This window comes from Haliotis rufescens, unplaced genomic scaffold, assembly GCF_023055435.1.
Source record: "Haliotis rufescens isolate VD_foot unplaced genomic scaffold, xgHalRufe1.0.p SCAF_2, whole genome shotgun sequence".
In the NCBI taxonomy this organism is placed as follows: Eukaryota; Metazoa; Mollusca; class Gastropoda; order Lepetellida; family Haliotidae; genus Haliotis; species Haliotis rufescens.
This window is the reverse complement of record NW_025963890.1, coordinates 21837960-21857073: the sequence shown is the minus strand read 5'-3', so window position 1 is coordinate 21857073 and position 19114 is coordinate 21837960. Positions and strand designations below refer to the sequence as shown.

General features: G+C 38.6%; 1 protein-coding gene across 1 annotated transcript; it reads left to right on the top strand.

Annotated features, from left to right (window-relative positions):
- Positions 1 to 5561: 5561 nt before the first annotated feature.
- LOC124112010 (ATPase ASNA1 homolog) lies at positions 5562 to 17684 on the top strand. Its single transcript, XM_046471979.2, has 8 exons — positions 5562 to 5707; positions 7504 to 7651; positions 9664 to 9718; positions 10729 to 10822; positions 11816 to 11966; positions 12715 to 12822; positions 14088 to 14288; positions 14990 to 17684. The coding sequence occupies exons 1-8, from the start codon at positions 5580 to 5582 to the stop codon at positions 15110 to 15112; spliced, it is 1008 nt and encodes a 335-aa protein (XP_046327935.2). The 5' UTR covers positions 5562 to 5579; the 3' UTR covers positions 15113 to 17684.
- Positions 17685 to 19114: the final 1430 nt, after the last annotated feature.

Below are 19114 nucleotides of genomic sequence, written 5' to 3'. Positions count from 1 at the left end.
GACATAGAGAGAGGTTTCACCATATGGATCCTTGTTGACCATCAGACTGGTGTTTCTTTATGTGATGAGCAGACATAGAGAGAGGTTTCACCATATGGATCCTTGTTGACCATCAGACTGGTGTTTCTTTATGTGATGAGCAGACATAGAGAGAGGTTTCACCATATGGATCCTTGTAGACCTTCAGACTGGTGTTTCTTTATGTGATGAGCAGACATAGAGAGAGGTTTCACCATGTGGATCCTTGTTCACCATCAGGCTGGTGTTTCTCCAGTAGATGAGCAGACGTAGAGAGAGGCTTCACTCTTTTGATCCTTGTTCACCATCAGACTGGTGTTGTGTCTGAAATTATCCTCGTTGTGTTCACAGTAGTAACCATTGGATCATAACCGAAGGTGTAATAACATCACTACTCGCTGATTTCTCTGTGAAATATTGTTAGTATGGTTAAACGTTATAATACATTCTGCTTGCATAATGCAAACAATTCTGAATGACAGACCGAATATTGAGGAAAGCTGACGGGAGTTAGATCATGACAACCCGCATGTGGGTAGAATGTAGACATCAACATTAATAACATTAATAGATGACTTGAGGTGATTTGTCCTTTCTTGGTGGTCAGAAAACTTGTCAGAATTGGGATAAACCTCGTATGAGTTGTAAATACCGAAAGGTGAGTTGACAAGTCTTTAACTAGAGAACCATAACTGTAAGTTGGAAAAGCACATGGCGGGACTTCCAACAAAAGCTCAAGCTCTCGGGAAATGTGGAAGAAAATTTCAAGCATTTTTCAAGTCAAGTTGTAACTACATGTATTGTATTCAAGCTTGTTATAGAGATTTAAGAAAGAACCATGATACCGAAAAGAAAGAATATTACAGGGAACCACAACTTGAAATATCATCGCTCAGATCGTGGATGCCAGATGAAGCATTGTAGGTAATCAGATATAGAACTGAACCCCAGATATCTGAAGCAGATGGTAATAAACCATAGCTATGGATGGACAAACTTTTTATTTTTTATACCGGAACAATCAGGAGCTCACACATGACTGACAGATTTAGGTTTTGGGGCACCACATTGCAGGATTGGGAGGTCAAGGTCAGGCAAGTAGGCAGTTAGTGTGATTATGCAGCACTAACAGATGAAATGTGTGGTGACAAGTTTGTTTTTGGTCTCCATGATAGCAATATTAGAACTGAACTTCTAAAGACACATCTGAAATCAGACAACACGAATTATCTAATGTCTGATGATGTCAATGAAGCAAAAGCCCTAGCAAGCCAACAAGCTAATTAACAAGTTGACAAGAGGTAGAGAGGAACAAGTGCATTTGACCAAACGCAGCGAAATGAATTTACAAAGGGAACGTGGTGACTGTTGAGGCCCTCACACATTGAAGATATGTTCAGCAAGAGGAAAAAGTTGTGTCAAATGTGGAATGAATGACCACTTTGATATGGTATATGAGAAGTTGTCAGCGCCAGAGCATGTGTCTATTGAGACTGAGAACTATGTATATGCTAAACCACCACCAAACCAAACCATGGGATGACAAGAGATCATATACAATTCAAACTCGGGGTATTAAGATGAGACGGGATCGGGTAAAACAATATCCTGCAGTTGCACCATCAAGCATCATGTACCAGACACCAGCCAAACCAAACAACCTGAATAATGATATTTCTAACCCATGGGTGCCCTGGACCCCACATTGGTACAGGGTGACCAACATGCTGCACCCCACACAGTGCTACACCGAAACCTGTAACAGATGAGCCACCAACTCTACAGCTGCCGCCCACATCCCAAGTATATGCAAGGTACACTAAACCTGGTGAATACCAAGAACCTCCATGTCAACTGCGTCCAGTAGGAATGAAGAGGCTGCCCCAGAGATTAAATTACTATGTGCATAAAACGTGAACATACATTCCTGCAATGAAACTGTGACTCTAATGTAAGCAAAGTGCTGTTGAAGTCAACATTAGGGTCATAACACTCATGAAGATCATCCCAACTTATATCTTTGCTTTTGCTGATTGTTTTTTGTTGGTTTTTTGGTTGATTTTTTTCTTCCAAGGAAAGGGAGATTTTAGTATTGTAATGGTACATTCCGACTGCATGACACAAACTATTCCTAATGACCTACTGGATATATTGAGGAGGGCTGATGGGAGGTAGATCATGGCAACCAGCATGTACGTCTGGGTAGAATAGAGGTGTCAACTCTTATAGACGACTTGAGAGTGATTTGTCATTTCCTGGTAGTCAGGAAACTATATCAATACAACTGAGTATTAATTGCAATAAAAAACGAGTTTTAGCTCTGTTGATTCACCATTCTTACTCCGACAAGGGTAGTTAATTATTTTTTGCTGAAAACATTCGCACATTTAGTACCAATGCTTATACTCAACAACAAAAGTTACTGTCACGCCAATATTTTAGTGTATTTTTCAAACAAGTAAAGTTTGGTTTTCTAAATTGTAATACATGTATGGAATCAAGTCACAAAAACGCAACTGCTACAGAAAATCATGCATTCCATGCAAAAGTTGACTTTTATGCAAGCCCCATGCATTTCACTATCCAAGAATGGGTATAAAAACATGTGCCTTAACGGGATTCCATATGCATTGTTTAGCATCGTGCTGACAACAACCACTCAGAAAAACAAAATTACGCAATTATTCAAGAATATGAAATACCATGCCTGTCCGACAATGAGCGTCTGCGAGCCATTGGTATGCTTGAAGCAGGATCGAGTCAACGTGATGTTGCAAGACAATTTAACGTCCACAGAAACATCATTTGGTGTTTATGGTAACGTTGGCAACAAACGAATGCAGTCAGAGACCCCCCTTCGAGTGGCAGGCCACGCGTAACCAATAATCGACAAGACAACTGGATTCGAACAACACACCTACGAAATCGATTCCAGCCAGCAACAGTGACTGCAAGAAGCATCCCTGGCCTTCGACGAATATCTTCACAATGTGCAGGGATTGTCCCGAGAAGACCCGCCAGACGTCCCATTTTGACAGGAAACCACCGTCAATCACGTCTACAGTGGTGCAGACAGCGTCTACACTGAACGGCCATGCAGTGGGGACAAGTTCTATTCACTGACGAGTCTCGTTTTCACCTCAGCCACAGCGATGGACGGATTCGAGTGTACCGAGGTGAACGTTATGTCAGTCATTGTGTCATGGAAGAAGATCGGTTCGGGGGCGGCAGCGTTATGGTATGGGGTGGGATTACAGCAAGACAGAGGACCCGTTTGATTGTGTAGAGGGAAATCTCAATGGACAGCGCTACCGCGACGAGATCATCGGCCCTGTTGTTCTACCGTTTTTGCGTCGTCATGGCCCAGGCATTTCCTTTCAACATGACCACGCCCGGCCTCATATTGCTCTACTTGTTCAGGATACCCGTCAACAAAACAACGTGAATGTCATCCCCTGGCTGGCTCGCTCCCCTGGTCTCTCACCAATCGAGCACGTGTTGGATGAGATGGATTGGCGCCTTTGACTTCAACCACGTGTTCCACAGACACTCCAGAAACTTCAAAACATGCTCCAGCAGATATGGACAGATATCCCACAGGACTTTGTGCGACGCCTGGTCCATTCCATGAGACGAAGATGTGTTGCTTGCATCGCAACCAGAGGTGGACACACGCTATTGATTTGTAAATTGCCATTTTGGCATGTTCATGTTTTTTTAATGAAATTACGCATTTTCTGAAGCCAGTATGGCAAATTAAACCATTTGAACACTTACAGGAGTCTTTTATCTGTTGCAAACCGAAATTCTTTCAGATTTGGTAAAAAAAACATAACTTTGCATTAAATCTTATTCAATGTCACAGGAACTTTTGTTGTTCAGTATATAAGTAAATAAGACATACTTTCTAAAATTATATGGAGTGATGTTGATGCGAGGATCTGTTAAAGAAAGATTATATAAAGCTATTTTACATGTTTTGAAACCTAGCTGCAGTTATAAATACGGAAATTGTATTTTAAGAGCAAAAGTTGTGAAATGTGCACTCGAAGTAAAAACTTGATTGTATATCTTCTAGTCATTAGGTCGGGCATGCTCAGAAATACTGTTTTCTTTGTAGATTTCTATCATGTATTTGCACGATATGTATTGCAACATATTTTTTTTAAATATTGATAAAACCAGAACTATGCACTCCGTCGCTTATATATAGTTGTACGTATAATTATTGAAGTATGCCCGCCTACTATGACTGTAAAAGAGGTACCACATTTTTTAATATTAGCTTCCGCAGAAAATTCAATGATATAAATGATTTCATTGGATTTATCAAGAAGGACAATTATTATTATTATTATTATTATTATTATTATTATTATTATTATTGTATCAGCAGATAATAGCCAAATAAACCTGTGTGTAGACTTTGCCTAGTTGACCTGATTAGACATCCTGAACATTTGTGTTTTGACTGTTGAACATCTGGTACATATCAGAGTATCAGCATGGTCATTTGTTGGACAGTCAACATGGTAAGAGACCTTATCAGATGAAAGTCCTGACAGGGGCAGTGTGCCTGCCAGTTGGTTTCCCAGGGAAACTAATTCCACCGTTCACGGTCTTTAAATCGGATGTTTCAATTGTGATTGGATATCTCTGACTGACCAATCAAAATGGAGTATATTCCAAATTCATGGTAGAATGTACATTTGGTTGAACGTCATCAATGTCTTTCGTGTAGCCCCAACCTGTATCTTTTAGTTTTCACTGTAAACATGTTCACCTTATCCTGATATCACACTATACGGTAGTGACTCAGAATTAAATCACTATCATTTTAACTGTAGGGTCAAATTGTAAAAAAACAAAAACATACGAGGCACTAAGTCTTGTCTCCATCATGCCTCTCCTGGCTCCCTCTCCCAGAACATTCTGGTCATGTGACTTTATTCAAATAATTACCCCCCTTTGACTGTAAGCCCAAGGCTTGTTGTTGAAGTGATGCCAAGTTTCGTTGTGGCAAGAAGAATATCTAATTAATATATCGAAAAAATGTAACAATATTACTATATAGTTTGTGAAACTTACTGAAAAAGATCTTGTTTTCATAACGTAAAGGATCTTGTTTTCATAACGTATGTCTTTACTGGAAGTATTATATTTTAATAAGAGAAACTAGAGTTAAAATTTCAAACTGCACTCAGTGATCTGCCAAAAAGGAACCTCCATAATCTTCAAATGCCATTACTGCGCAAATCTACACTTGATCGCAATAAGGAAGCTGACATCTATAAATTCTCTTCCTCACAAGGAAGCTGCGTTGTCACACAGAAGTGAAAAATGTTTTCATAAAAACAAGACGAGAATAACATGTTTTAGTCAGAAACAACATTTTGCCAGTTTCTGTAGAATGACACACAGCCCAACCCCAACCCCAACCCCATGCACTTTTGGCATGACCTCTTGACGCTCAAGGTAACCCACGAAGCAACATTTCATTGCAAGACTATACGCGATTTCTGTAGAAGTAGCAGTTATCTCCCTTTAGCTTTTACGGCAATATGGCTGCATCCATAGATCCAGACGAGTATCTTACTTATGAACCATCTTTGAAGAATATAGTAGAGCAAACATCTTTAAAATGGGTCTTTGTCGGTGGAAAAGGTGGAGTAGGGAAAACCACTACCAGGTAATAACCAACAAGGAGAGAAATCCGATCTATCGGAAGCTCAACGTGCAAGTCATTTAGCCTAGTCACACGTCATGGTTTTTGACTCGCTGATATTTTTTTGGCTGATCTTTCCGCGAATGCTTTTCGGAATTTATGTAACATCCATGGTCTTACTAAGACATCTTAGAGAAGGCTCTTAAAATCAGGCATCAAGTGTTGATATGTTTACACGTAAACTTAATTTTATGAGCGCTTCATTCCTCGAGACTATCCACACCCACCAGTTAGGGCTACATACTAGGGCTGGGACGAGTCCAAATTTACCACCCGGGTACCCGACCCCCTATTACCCGACCTTACCCGGATACCCACTGTAGGTCTCAAGAGTCTGATTGTGAATTCTTTTACCGCAGCCCTGGCAAAAACGATCAGATCATGCGTACACTGAAGTTGACTGGAGCTTTATCTTTACTCAAACATATACAAGTCAAAAGGAATGTGTGCATTGTCAGAAAGAAATGCGAACATTAGCGGCTTGTAGCATAACCACTGAGCTGTAGTGGGTTTTTGTAATTAAATATTATAATATATCACGTCATGACCCTAAAATTAGATGCCGAACAGGGATTTGTCTTTGCATTTTCAGAGGCAGACATGAGGGTGGCAGTAAATCATCTTACTGTTGGTAAAAGTTCCCAAATTCCAGTTAAAGATATCCACATTCAGACTGTTATAACTTTTAACTTAATATTTTATAGCTTTTCATACTTGGTTTCACATTACTGTATTGAATGCAATGTTAGAATACCTCTTAATGTGCTAAATGTACAAATATATGAACCTTACAACACTTCCCAATTTGCCCACTATGTTGATATTCATTGTGGTACCGGTACATTGCTACGCTATTCAACTGTCAACAGGTATACTGGTTCTATACATGCAAAGATGTTCAAGATCCAATCCCATTTGAAGGGATAGTACATCGATGGTTCTATGTGTTTTAAAATCATGCATGACTTGATTTCTGAGTGTGACATCACATGATTCAACCCAAACAATAGAGCTCTGCACAGCGCAAGCACTGAACAGAGTAACTGGTTTCAGATGTTTTTTACTAGAAGCAAATTGAAGTAAAAGCTTGTGTGTTTTTCTTACGGATGAATTACCAAATACTGATTGTCAGCTTCATTAGATTAGAAGCCAGTGTTTATCAAAACATAGATTACAATAAAAATATGCCTTGGTCTTATGAAGCCAATCACTCTCCTACACAGAGTTCCTTGCAGCCAGCCTAGTACCTCTGTCACATCTTACACAGTTCACTTTATGTGTTTTTCATCTCTTTCATTTTGAACGAGTCAACACATTGTTATAAACATAACTTTCATGCTAGCAATACAGTCACTTTGATGTGTAAAGGCATATTGTCATGCACCTCACTGTCACAGTTGTAGCTGTGTATCTGTATAATAATGCAAAACAATATGTAAAGCGCACCAAAAGGATTGCATTTGGCCCGTTTGTTGTTATTTCATAATAGTTGCGTACGTTTATTAACTAGAGAAAATTCAGGTCACATGACAAGCCTTACTCGTCATGGTGGTCATGGAAACTAAACAACCTGACAGTGATTAAGGAGAGCAGAGCTGAGTAAGCTCGGTGGGTATCCATGGTATCAGCTATTGTTTACAAACAAATCTTTGGATTGCTAGATGTCCTGTCCCTTAACAAAGTTTTTGAACCAGATTGCTGCACATATTCCCATTCATTTTACAATCTGTGATGAAGTTATGCTGTGTTGTGTGTTACAGCTGCAGTCTTGCTGTTCAGTTGGCCAAGAAAAGAGAGACTGTTCTCATGATCTCAACAGATCCTGCTCATAACATTTCTGATGCATTTAACCAGAAGTTCTCAAAGGTTCCAACTCTTGTGCAGGGATTTCCTAATCTCTATGCCATGGTAAGTGCAGGTTTTGTATTACATTATGAAAACATTCGTTGTTTCATCCCTGACAGACAAACAAGGGCATTCCTTGAGGGGTTTAAAAGATAAAGAGTTAAAAGAAATATTCGAGTCAACAAAGTCAGGCAGGTAAATCCCTGTCATACGAATGTGTACCTGTCATGTTTAATGACTGTTTAATGACCGCTTACAAGCACAGTACTTGGGTGAATTGAATTAAATTTTGAAGACTTAGAAAATACTTGTCTTTGCTTACATGTTGAAAGAACCTCTGCACAAAATGCACATGCCATATGGCAGCGGCCATGTTCACGGAATACTGATGTCGATTTTATAAAACTCTCTGATTGGACTATCGATATAGTCCAATCATATTTAGCACAGGAAGGTGTGCTTGATGTGGCAAGAGTGGAAACTAGACTTTGATAAATTGGCTCGTGGACGCTCTTGCCTCAGGAAGATGACCTGGTCCAGACAAACCAATGGTTGACACCATGAGCAACAGTTGTGGTAGGATGATACTCATGACCAAAGTTGGGTCACACACTGTTACCTTCCAGTCCCAAACTTGAGTTACAGGTTCTGGGGACATATGCTGCCTTGGTTTTCACAGAAGCAAGAACTACACAACATACCTTGCAATGCTGTTTGTGATTCTATATTAGGCCACACATATTTAATTCTTTGTGTCAAGGGCCTGCCGCCCCTACTGAAAAGCAGCTGGAAAAGGAATAAATTAAACATAAAGATGTTTATTTTTACTATGTCTCTTGCTGGTAATATAGACCCTCTTATACAATACAAAATGTTATATATAAATTCCATGTCTTCATCACTATCAGTGATTCAAGAGGCCAGCTACAGTTTTAGCTCCACAGCAGAATGACTTTCTTATAATAAATAAATGATTGACATTGCTATTTATTTTTATTTCAACCGACCTTGTAGGGAAAAGCTGGAATACATCTGTGAAACATTAAATTAAAAATGTGTGGGCTTTCATGTATTAGAATAGCACTGCATAGTGTTGTGTCTCTGTTGACCATAATGTTCAGGTTCAGGCCGGTCCAGTTGTGTAAGGAGCCACAGTTTGCTGCATCACAATACTTATACCACAACCAATTTGACCATATACTTACATGATAATACATGGGCATCATCATGATCATAAACATATCTTATTGTAACTATGTTGATTGTTGAAGACAGGATTAACTTATGTCTTTCTTATTCTTTCAATGCAATGTTTCAGTACAGATAGTAGTATCATTTTCAAGCACTAAATTCAATCCTTCGTCACTTGTTCACTTGTCATGCTGATGGCCCAAGTTCGATTCTATAGTGTATTCTCCTTGTAGTTTACATCTTGTGTGATACAGTTTCCCGGAATATCCAAAGTACACATTATCTCGTTACGTCATATGATGACGTCATGTATGGATGCGATGTCTGAGTAAACTATGGTGGCTTCCTTCCATGTTCTGTTGTGTTTGGCATGGCACACAGGCGTTCATACTCCCGAGTATAAATGTGTGAATACATGTCAGATTCCCCACATAGGTACAATGTGTTAATCCCATTGCTGGTGTCCCCTGCCATGATATTGCTGGAATATTGCTAAAAGCGACGTAAAACCATACTCGCTCATTGATACAACAGCATCTATGTCGTGCTGTTTAATGATGTTGTAACTCCTAGTGGAGTTGTATAGCCTAGTGGTTCAAGCATTTGCTTGTCACGCAGAAGATCCTGTTTCAATTCACCACCTGTGTCTAATGTGTGAAGCCCTTGACTAGTGTTCCCCAACAAGTTGTGCCATATTGCTCAAAGCGGCTTAAGACCAATACTCACTCACTAAACATCAATGGCCTTTGTTTTTATTGAATATATACTGACAGGAATTAAGATGCATAAACAATATTAATATGTAAGAATATTTAGATACATGTTCATCGTAGATCCTGTAATTTATTATCTGTGGTTCTTAATCTTTCTATCATCTTTTCCAGGAAATTGACCCAAATCTGGGTTTCTCTGAGTTGCCAGATGAATATTTTGAACAAGGTAAGAACCAAATGTCACATAAAATTATATAAGGTATACTGTGCATATGTATAGTCTGTCAGAAGAATAACTTTCTATGTTTTTTTCCCACCACAATGAGGCTGTGGCCATCTGACCCACCATCCTAAGAAACTTTGAAACAACACCTGTGAGGATTCGGGATGAGAATAATAGTGCCCAGCAAGTTATGCTTGTCGTAAGAGGTGACTCAATAGATAGATGGTCTGTCTTGATGACTTGATTGATGTCAATCACCAGATTGTCTGGTCCAGACTTGATAATTTACAGAGTGTTGTCATATAGGTGGAATATTGCTTTGAGCGGTGTTAAACAGTGAATAAACAAGAATTGATTGATGATTAATGATTTTTTGTTGTTTAATGCCGCACTCAACAATATTCCACCTATATGACGTCAATCTGTAAATAATCGAGTCTGGACCCGACAATCCAGTGATTGACATCATGAGCATCGATCTACATAATTGGGATACAATGACATGCTTAACAAATAAGAAACAGCTTAGACACAATGCTGTAGTGATAACTGTCTTGTACAGGTTGGTGATGTTGTATGAAAGGAATCATCCTTGATTATCCAGTGCACATTATATCTGCATTCTATTATATTAAATACTCTGAACCCATGTGTCAGTGTTGCTTTGTTTCGATGGAACCGTTAACGTTTTGTGAAGGACACAAAGTTAATAATACCATCAGATTACACCATTCTTTCTCTCCTTATTGCATTACTGGTATCCTCATTGCATTACTGTTACACATATTGCATTACTGGTATCTTTATTGCATTACTGGTATCCTTGTTGCGTTTTTGGTACTCATATTGCATTACTGGTATCCTTATTGCATTACTGGTATCCTTATTGCATAATTGATTGTGACTAATACAGCTGGGAATGCTGTCACTTCCCTAATATAAAGCTTTGGAGGCTGTGGTCCAGGATTTATATCCTGATAGAATAGAGGATGAATGCCACATCTGTGTTTCAGCCGACATGATGAACATGGGGAAGAATATGGTACAAGAGTTGCTTGGAGCTTTCCCTGGTATTGATGAAGCTATGAGCTTTGCTGAAGTGATGAGGTTAGTCTTGAACAACAGTAGGTACAGGCAAGGGTGGGTGGGGGTTAAAGTGTTCACTTGTGACATCAAAGAACTGGGTTCGTTCTCCAACATGTGTACAATGTCCATCTTAAGTGTGAAGCTGCAATACAAGTCAAAGTTGGGAAAGTCCCTCTCATTCATTTTGCAAAGAACACCATCACCAATTTTAAATCTTCTGAGGAAAATGTAGGTTCCCACATACCATATGTACTAATATCATTGAATAAAATAATAAAATATCAAAGCAGTATTGAAAGTCAGACACCCTTCAATTGAAAAAAAGGTATCTACACATCTATGGATTCTTTTGGTTTTTTTTATGGAGTGTGTGAATGTTTTGAATGAAGGACCTGACATCTTTGACTTTTAGAATATTGTTGATGGGTCAGTCCCTATGTTAATTCTAGGCAAGGCCAGTATTGTTTCCTTTCACTTTGTTTATCTTTTGTCAGTCTTTACAGGAGGTAAGCCATATAAAAAATGTTCTGCCTTCAAATATATGTACCGGTAATAGGAAGAATACCAAGAAGGAGATGTTTCAAATGAGCACATTTTTTACGCAAAACTAGAAAATATTTTGTCTATTTCAGTTCTTAAAATATAGAGAGGTTGTAGAAAAGTCAAGAAAATCAAATTGGCCTTGCTTATTGTGTGAAGAACTGAGCTACTCAGGTGTTGCATGTGTTCCGTTTTCTGCTGAAGGCAGAAGGTGTTGTCATGCTGGAGTGTGCAGCCTGACAACCAGCACTGACTGCATTGTACAAGTAAACAAACCGTATTTGTGTCAGCAGTCCGTCAAATGACATTGTAGGCCAATTTTGCCACAACATCATATATGTGGACTACACTTGTGATTGAATTGTGCAAGTGCATTTACAATTTAAAAAGGAATGGATTACAGTTTAGAAGTAAAATATCTTCAATGATGACATGGCTTTGCTTTTCAACTATGTGTCTGTTTCTACCACACAGGCTTGTAAAGAATATGAATTTCTCAGTGGTAGTGTTTGACACTGCCCCAACCGGCCACACACTTCGTCTCCTGTCATTCCCAACTGTTATAGAGAAGGGTCTTGGGAAACTGCTTCGCCTCAAAAACCAAATCAGCCCTTTTATTTCCCAGGTAAGTTGCTTTTATCTCAACCTACTACTACACACACACACACACATGTACATATGATTATATTTCCAGCTTTGTCAGCACAATGCCCATGGTTCATTTCAGGCTTTCCTCCCACATTAAGCTGACACACTGTGATATGACTGAAATACTAATCAAAGTAGCATCAAACCAAGCTCACTCACTCACCATGCTCACACTCTTATTAAATTTTCAAAGGTATATGAAAGGTTTCAGTGTAAATCTCTCTTAACAAAAGGTTAAACTTTTGCAATTGTCACCATTATCAGCTTGATTACTACAAACAATTAATGTTTTGAGATGAAATAAGTAGGTACAGGTACTGGGTAACTTTATAAAGTCAGTCTGCTAGTCACACTAAGTATATGATGCATTTAAACAAATTACAACCGTGTCAAAACAACACTATACACTTTCATGATAATTTTGACCATACCTTGTGTATTTATTCTGAAAACATTCTTCAGAACATCATTTAGCTTCTGTTTACCATACCAGGCATTACCTTTCTGTTGATATTATCTATGATGGGGGACAGTTCTGATGTTTCAAACAGAGATGGTTATTCTGATTTGATACAATGTACTTCAGATTGACCAATCAGAATCAAGTATTTCCCAATTTCATGGTAGAGTACCAGTAGTTTATTTCCAGCTGTAAGTGTCAAACAAATGATCCTTCATTTGACCTCAAGTCTGGACATGACTGGTAAATGATGCTGTGTTTGCAGATGGCAGGCATGTTGGGGATGCAAGACTTGAATGCTGATCAGATGTCCCAGAAGTTTGACGACATGCTGGTGACCATCAGACAGGTCAACGAACAATTCAGGAATGCGGTAAGTGTAGTTCACATATATTAGCAATCTCCCCATGGGCTACTTTGAGATTTTGTTAGAATTTAGCCACAACTTATTTGTGTGTTTTCTCTTTGATACACAGCAATGGTATTTTACATTAGTGGATATCCAACCATCGACAGATTCTTTTGGCACAGGACCTGGTTGTATCAAACATTAATCATTCATTAAGGTGTCACTATGCTTCCATGAATTAATGTGCCTTTGAATTCTGTTTTATCAAACTTTTCATGACACAATCAGTATGTTAATGGACCATTAGGTTATGGAGGATTGAGGACACCATTAATTTGTCATTATACAAGGTTCTGCAGGCTTGAAAAGGCCTTGACTTTTAAGGTCCCTCTGGAAAAACCTTGATCTTTAGTGTCAACCTTGAAAAGCCTTGAAAATCACCAAAATATCTTGAATAGCCTTGAACTTGTGCTAAATGACATATACTTGTTTATGAAAGCATTACAGTTTATTTATTTGTTGGTTAAATAAATCTTGTTGGAAAATTAGTGATTTTCGTAGTGTGTCTTTGTTCTTATGACTAATATAGTATGCCGGATTTAAAAAAATATATTGACAGACAGTCTAATAACCCAACAAGAAAAGCCTTAAAAATGACAGTTGAAAGCCTTGAAAATGCCTTGAATTTTAGTGTTCCACATCTGTATGAACATTCTTATACCAAACTTGCCCAAAAAGGTGCTTTAATTGTGTTGATAAAACACAGGGGTCTGATAAAAAACACATCACAAACTGAATGTTCGAAGTGAAGAATTCAAGAGAACTGCTACTAGTAATGTCACTCCACAGATGACAAGAAGGTGAAAGTGCTTGTTTGCTGAAATGGAATTGTGGGAAAATCATAGGGGAATACTCTAATATAATGTCACGTTAATGGAAATTGTACACTTAAAGTATCATTAGTTAATTATAGTTATAAAAGATAGCTTTCAGCCGATGAAACATTATGCATTTATTGACTGTTAGGGTTAAATGATCCCATTAGTTCATTAAATTTCCATACAACCGAGTCCTGGTTATTTATGAATCCAAAGGCATCTGTGAACCAAAGAATTACTTCTAAGGCTTAGCCCAGAATGTTACATTTTCTTTGTGACAAGAAAAAAAAAATTCTTAGACCATTAATCACGGTATAAGACAGCTTTTCTCTGTTGCTTTTCATAAATCATTGCCTATAAATGATGTTAGTCTATTATAAATGCTATTCTAATCATGATCTCTGACCCCAGGACCAAACAACATTCGTGTGTGTGTGCATCGCTGAGTTTCTGTCTCTGTACGAGACAGAGAGACTGGTCCAAGAGCTGACTCAGTACCAGATCGACACTCACAACATCATCGTCAACCAGCTTCACATGGCAAAGAAAGGGGAAGAGCCGTGCAATCTCTGCAGAGCTAGGCAGAAGATACAGGCCAAGTATCTGGACCAGGTAAATGCTGGACCTAGAATGAATACGCTTGTTGGGATGTGTGGGTAGAGAAGTTCCTCAGTACCCCATGCTTGTTGTAAGAGCCATCAAAAGTGAGGATCCATTAGTTACAATTCTCTGAATGATAGGGTGTTATCCTGCCCTTGCTTTCATCATCCTTAGACCTTTAACCACTAGTGACTCAAAATGATGACTCTGCAAAAGGCTTTTACTGAAACCCTCCTAAACTAGCATGTCTGTGTGTCCATCCTTAATCATTTTATGGTCTAGATGAGATAACATAAACTCACCACCTACCTCCCTAACTGGGATATGTGGCCAGAAACAGATGGTTTAATTAGGATTTAATATTGCTGATTGGGTGCAAGTCAACATTAAGTCACTTCAATTTATACCCGTAAAGAACCGGGGTTGAATTGGACTTCAACCCATTCTTGCAGTAAAAGGCGACTATGCTTGTAAGAGGCGACTAACGGGATCAGGTGGTCAGGCTCACTGATCGCTGGATTGTCTGGTCCAGACTCATGTTAATTACAGACCGCCATCATATAGCTGCAATATTGCTGAATGTGACATTAAACAACAAACAAACAAACTTCTTTAAAGTTTGTCCTTTAGTCAGCAGACAAAACATTTAAAAAAAGAAAAAGAAAAGAAAATATTATTCAAACTTATTATGCATAATTTTTCCACATTTCCAGATATCTGACTTGTATGAAGACTTTCATATAACGAAACTGCCCCTGCTAGATACAGAGGTCCGTGGTGTGGACAAGATCAAATCTTTCTCCAAACACTTGATGGAGCCCTATTCCCCCGACTAACGACCTCCTGGCCTATGTCACCTGGACGAGAGGACCCTCCTTCATCTGTGTAACAAATAACTACCGTAGTCACCATGTCATTACAATCAGACCTTTATTCCAATACAGTACCTTTCTGTGTGATGATCTGACAACCCTTCCACAGAAGGTCCGGTCAGGTCAACTTTCTAATCGGCCAATCAGCGTTTAAGCACTCAGAGCAGTATATCTGATTTGTGTATCAAATAAATGAACTTAAATAACCAGTTCTGAATGTAAATAAAAGAAGAAATGTCATTATAAGGTTGTGGATATTTAATATATCAACACCCAAAACTGAGTACCATCAAAGGAATATTTGCGGTCTGTGTTTGCTTTCTTTTGTTAAAAATAAAAATTTCCAAATCAAGGTGGTGAAGAGATGGAAGCTGAATCAGTTTAGAAAGCTGACATCTGTTTGGCTCAAGAAGCAATGCATCTTTCATTTAAAATGGGTGGTCAAATTTCATTCAAGGTTCACCCGATGAGCCCTTTTATGGTGGGGTTGTCAGATCTTCACACACAGGTACCGTGTCAGAGTAAAAGATTTGCTTTTAATGAGATTGCTGTGGTCCGTTTCTGCTGGCAACAGGAAGTATTCAAACAAGTAGACTTTGGCATCAAATATGAGTTTGCATTTGTTATATTTTTTCATAAAACATTTTGCAAATTGTTTTTTTTGGATAGGTATTTTTATTCTTTGGCAAAAATTATATTGTTCTCTTATGCCAAAAAAAACCAGGGCTCAATTCCCCAGTTGGTTGCAACGCTATTGTGTGCACCCGATCATGTTAGTGTTGCAATTTTTCTTAAAGCAAGGTAAAGCCCTATTTGCTAACTCAAGTTATGATGAAATTTTTGTTAAACAGGAGCACAACCATGGCAACCATACAGTCTATGATTATGTTAATGTTTGTACTTTAATTAAGTATCTTGACTGCCTTTAAGTTTTCTTTAAACTGGTGAAGAGTTATGGCAAGGATCCCATCCTAAACAGCATCCTTGTGTATCCAGTGTATGATATCTCCAATATGTCTCAATTTCAACTGGGAACTTCAGATAAGACATTTTGATTGGTTGTTGATTTGAGGTCATGTGCCAGAGATGTTCTTATCCAAGGTAGAGACAAGAGAGATAGCTCGGAGAGACATCCTTCATTAGCCAGGGTTTTTTATCTCAATTCTATTATATTTAACACCCTTGACATTGGTGCTGTTATAGCTTTGTTTTGAGTCAGATTTTATTTGCATTATAAAGCATCTAATCAGTTACACTCATGTAAATTCTGTGGGAAGTTATGATAAGAGAGATTGATATAGTGACATCACTTCCCAAATGAAACTATGGTCATGAATTTACGCAGGGTATTTATTGTAATAGAAAAGAGAAATAATTCCCTGGGTAACTGAGGGTAATAAACAGGACCAGGATTTCCCTGACAACTGAGGAGTGGTTCTCTACAGGTGTAGCCATGTTGTCAGGCTGTAGTTTGTGGGTGTTTTCTGTACTGTGTATTTACCTAAATATGGTACGTGAAGCCTGTGTGAATGAATGAAAGGTTTTACAAATATTTGTTTGGTAAAATTCTATCCTGTATGTTCTTTCATTTGATTGAACATTTATAGTATGTTCATTTCAGTTACTCAGAGACTTTTCTTGCATCTAAAGAGCTTGTGTTTCAATAGCCTGAGGTGAAAATTTGGTATGACTGGAATTAAATTAATGACAAGCATAATGGCCATGAGAAAAGATATTCTACTACATCTCTTCAGAAGTTAAGCAGTAATTGTCACCTTGCATGGTACATGTACATATATTTATTTCACTACTACGGCCATTTAGATGACTGTGGTCTGTACAGAGTTGTCTCCCTTAGCAATGCTAGGATCTCCTGACCATGGGTTTGAATCCTAGATTTGCCCTGATAATGACCCTTGGTTTGTCAGCACCACACCCAGGCTGTTGGGTATCATCAAAGTGTCGACAACCTGCATCGCTTCAGACTTTCCGCCCACATCAAGCTGACATGATATGAGGGAAATACTTGAGATGTCAAAGCCAACCTTCTCCCTCTTACCTTTGTAATACTTTCGATAGTATAAAGTGCATGTATTTGTCTGATGAATATATGAATGATTTTACTTTGTTGCCAGTTTGGTTTTGCCCCTTTTTTGAATAAATCATGGAAACATTCTCAGTTTAATGATCAGAAATCACAACAGTGCCCTGATTATTTGAATTGCCAACAGTAGAAATTAATTAGGAATCACTTTCCTGTTTTTTGCGACATTTTGAAGAAATGCATTCTTAATGGGCATTATGTAAATATGAATTGATTGTTTATGTAACTCAAATATGTCAGCTTATGTGTCCTGTACTTCTTGTTGATGTCAAGTGAATGGTATACTTCTGTGAGTTCTACCTCCAACCATAGTTTCTGATTACTTTTTATTAATAATGATAGCACTCGACTGAAAAGGGTAATTATGTCAATATCATTCTTAATCTTCAGATCCATGTATGTTAACAAAATAAAAGAACACTTCTATGTCCAGTCATTGTTTGAGTCTTGTATAGTGTACTCTTGTCATGCAGAAGACGTTGCAGTTTGTTTTCCCCACTTTTGAAAATTACATTTGGACCCCGATGACAAAAATACCTTATTATTTAAATGCACATGTGAGTTAAAAATGTGACATTTGAGCCTTCACACCCACTCACACTGAAGTAAAGATTTCAAATTTTGAAGCCCCCTCCTTTGAAAATTACATTTGGACCCCAATGACAAAAATATCTTATTATTTAAATGCACATGTGAGTTAAAAATGTGACATTTGAGCCTTCACACCCACTCACACTGAAGTAAAGATTTCAAATTTTGAAGCCCCCTCCTTTGAAAAATCCTAGGTCCCCTATAGTTGTTTGTTTTTATTGTGCAGAGTTGCGCCCCTTAGTCACGCTGGAAACCTATGATTGTTTGTTCAAATACCCGTTCGCCATAATACTTTTCTAGGTTTGTCAGCACCACCCCTGTGCTCGTGGGTTTTACCAAAGTGGTAAACGTCTGAGACCTGCATCACTTTGGGCTTTCCTCTCACATAAAACTGACACACCTGGTATAACTGGAATACTGTTCAAAGCGGCATTTATTGCATTGGAGGTGTTATGAAAATCTCAGCAGTGACAGTTTTATCTGATCTTAATTGGCATCTAGCTCACAAAATCAACCACTGGTCTGTCCATCCAGACATTCAATTGCTGTGAAAGCGGTTAAGTTTGGCTTAATGTGTGAAGCCCATTTCTGGTGTGAATTGTCTTGAAAATTGCTAATAGCCATGCGAAACTACTTGCTCACCCACAAGCTCTCTCTGGTCCAGGCAGGATAACATTACATGCTGTGATCATATAGCTGTACTTTCCTCATCTATTGCCTTACACAACACTCACTCATTAATAGCAGCAATGCGCTATTGGTTGCCATCATTGTCAAATGAGTTTTCATTTAATGAGCAATCTTTGCTCCACCCCCTACACAAAAGAGCACCAACTGCACTCAACACTTACATCGATAAAACATATCCATAGATAGTTTAGTTGTCATTGCAGCCAATCCAAACAGTTTCAGCATGATTGGCTTTTATCATTCCAGACCAACTGTTAAAATCTGCTTTTGCGGATTAGGCGTTTCTGCCCACACTGGATGAAATCAAGGGACCTGACATTTCTAGTTCTCAATAGGGTAACGTGTGGTGTCTGGACCCATGTGTCTGAACCATGATGAACTGATTGTCCACTCCTTTCACGTAGCAACCGGGGCTGTCGGATAGCCTGGTGGTTAAAGCGCTCGCTCGTCACGCCGAAAACCCGGGTTCGATTCCCAACATGGGTACAATGTGTGAAGCCCATTTCTGGTGACCCCGCAGTGATATTGCTGGAATATTGCTGAAAGCGGCGTAAAACCATACTCACTCACTCATTCACTCA

Coding starts and splice junctions, on each gene's coding strand:
- LOC124112010 (XM_046471979.2), top strand. CDS start 5,580: ATGGCTGCATCCATAGATCCAGACGAGTATCTTACTTATGAACCATCT. Junction 7,652..9,663: donor TTCCTAATCTCTATGCCATG/GTAAGTGCAGGT, acceptor CATCTTTTCCAG/GAAATTGACCCAAATCTGGG. Junction 14,289..14,989: donor AGGCCAAGTATCTGGACCAG/GTAAATGCTGGA, acceptor CCACATTTCCAG/ATATCTGACTTGTATGAAGA.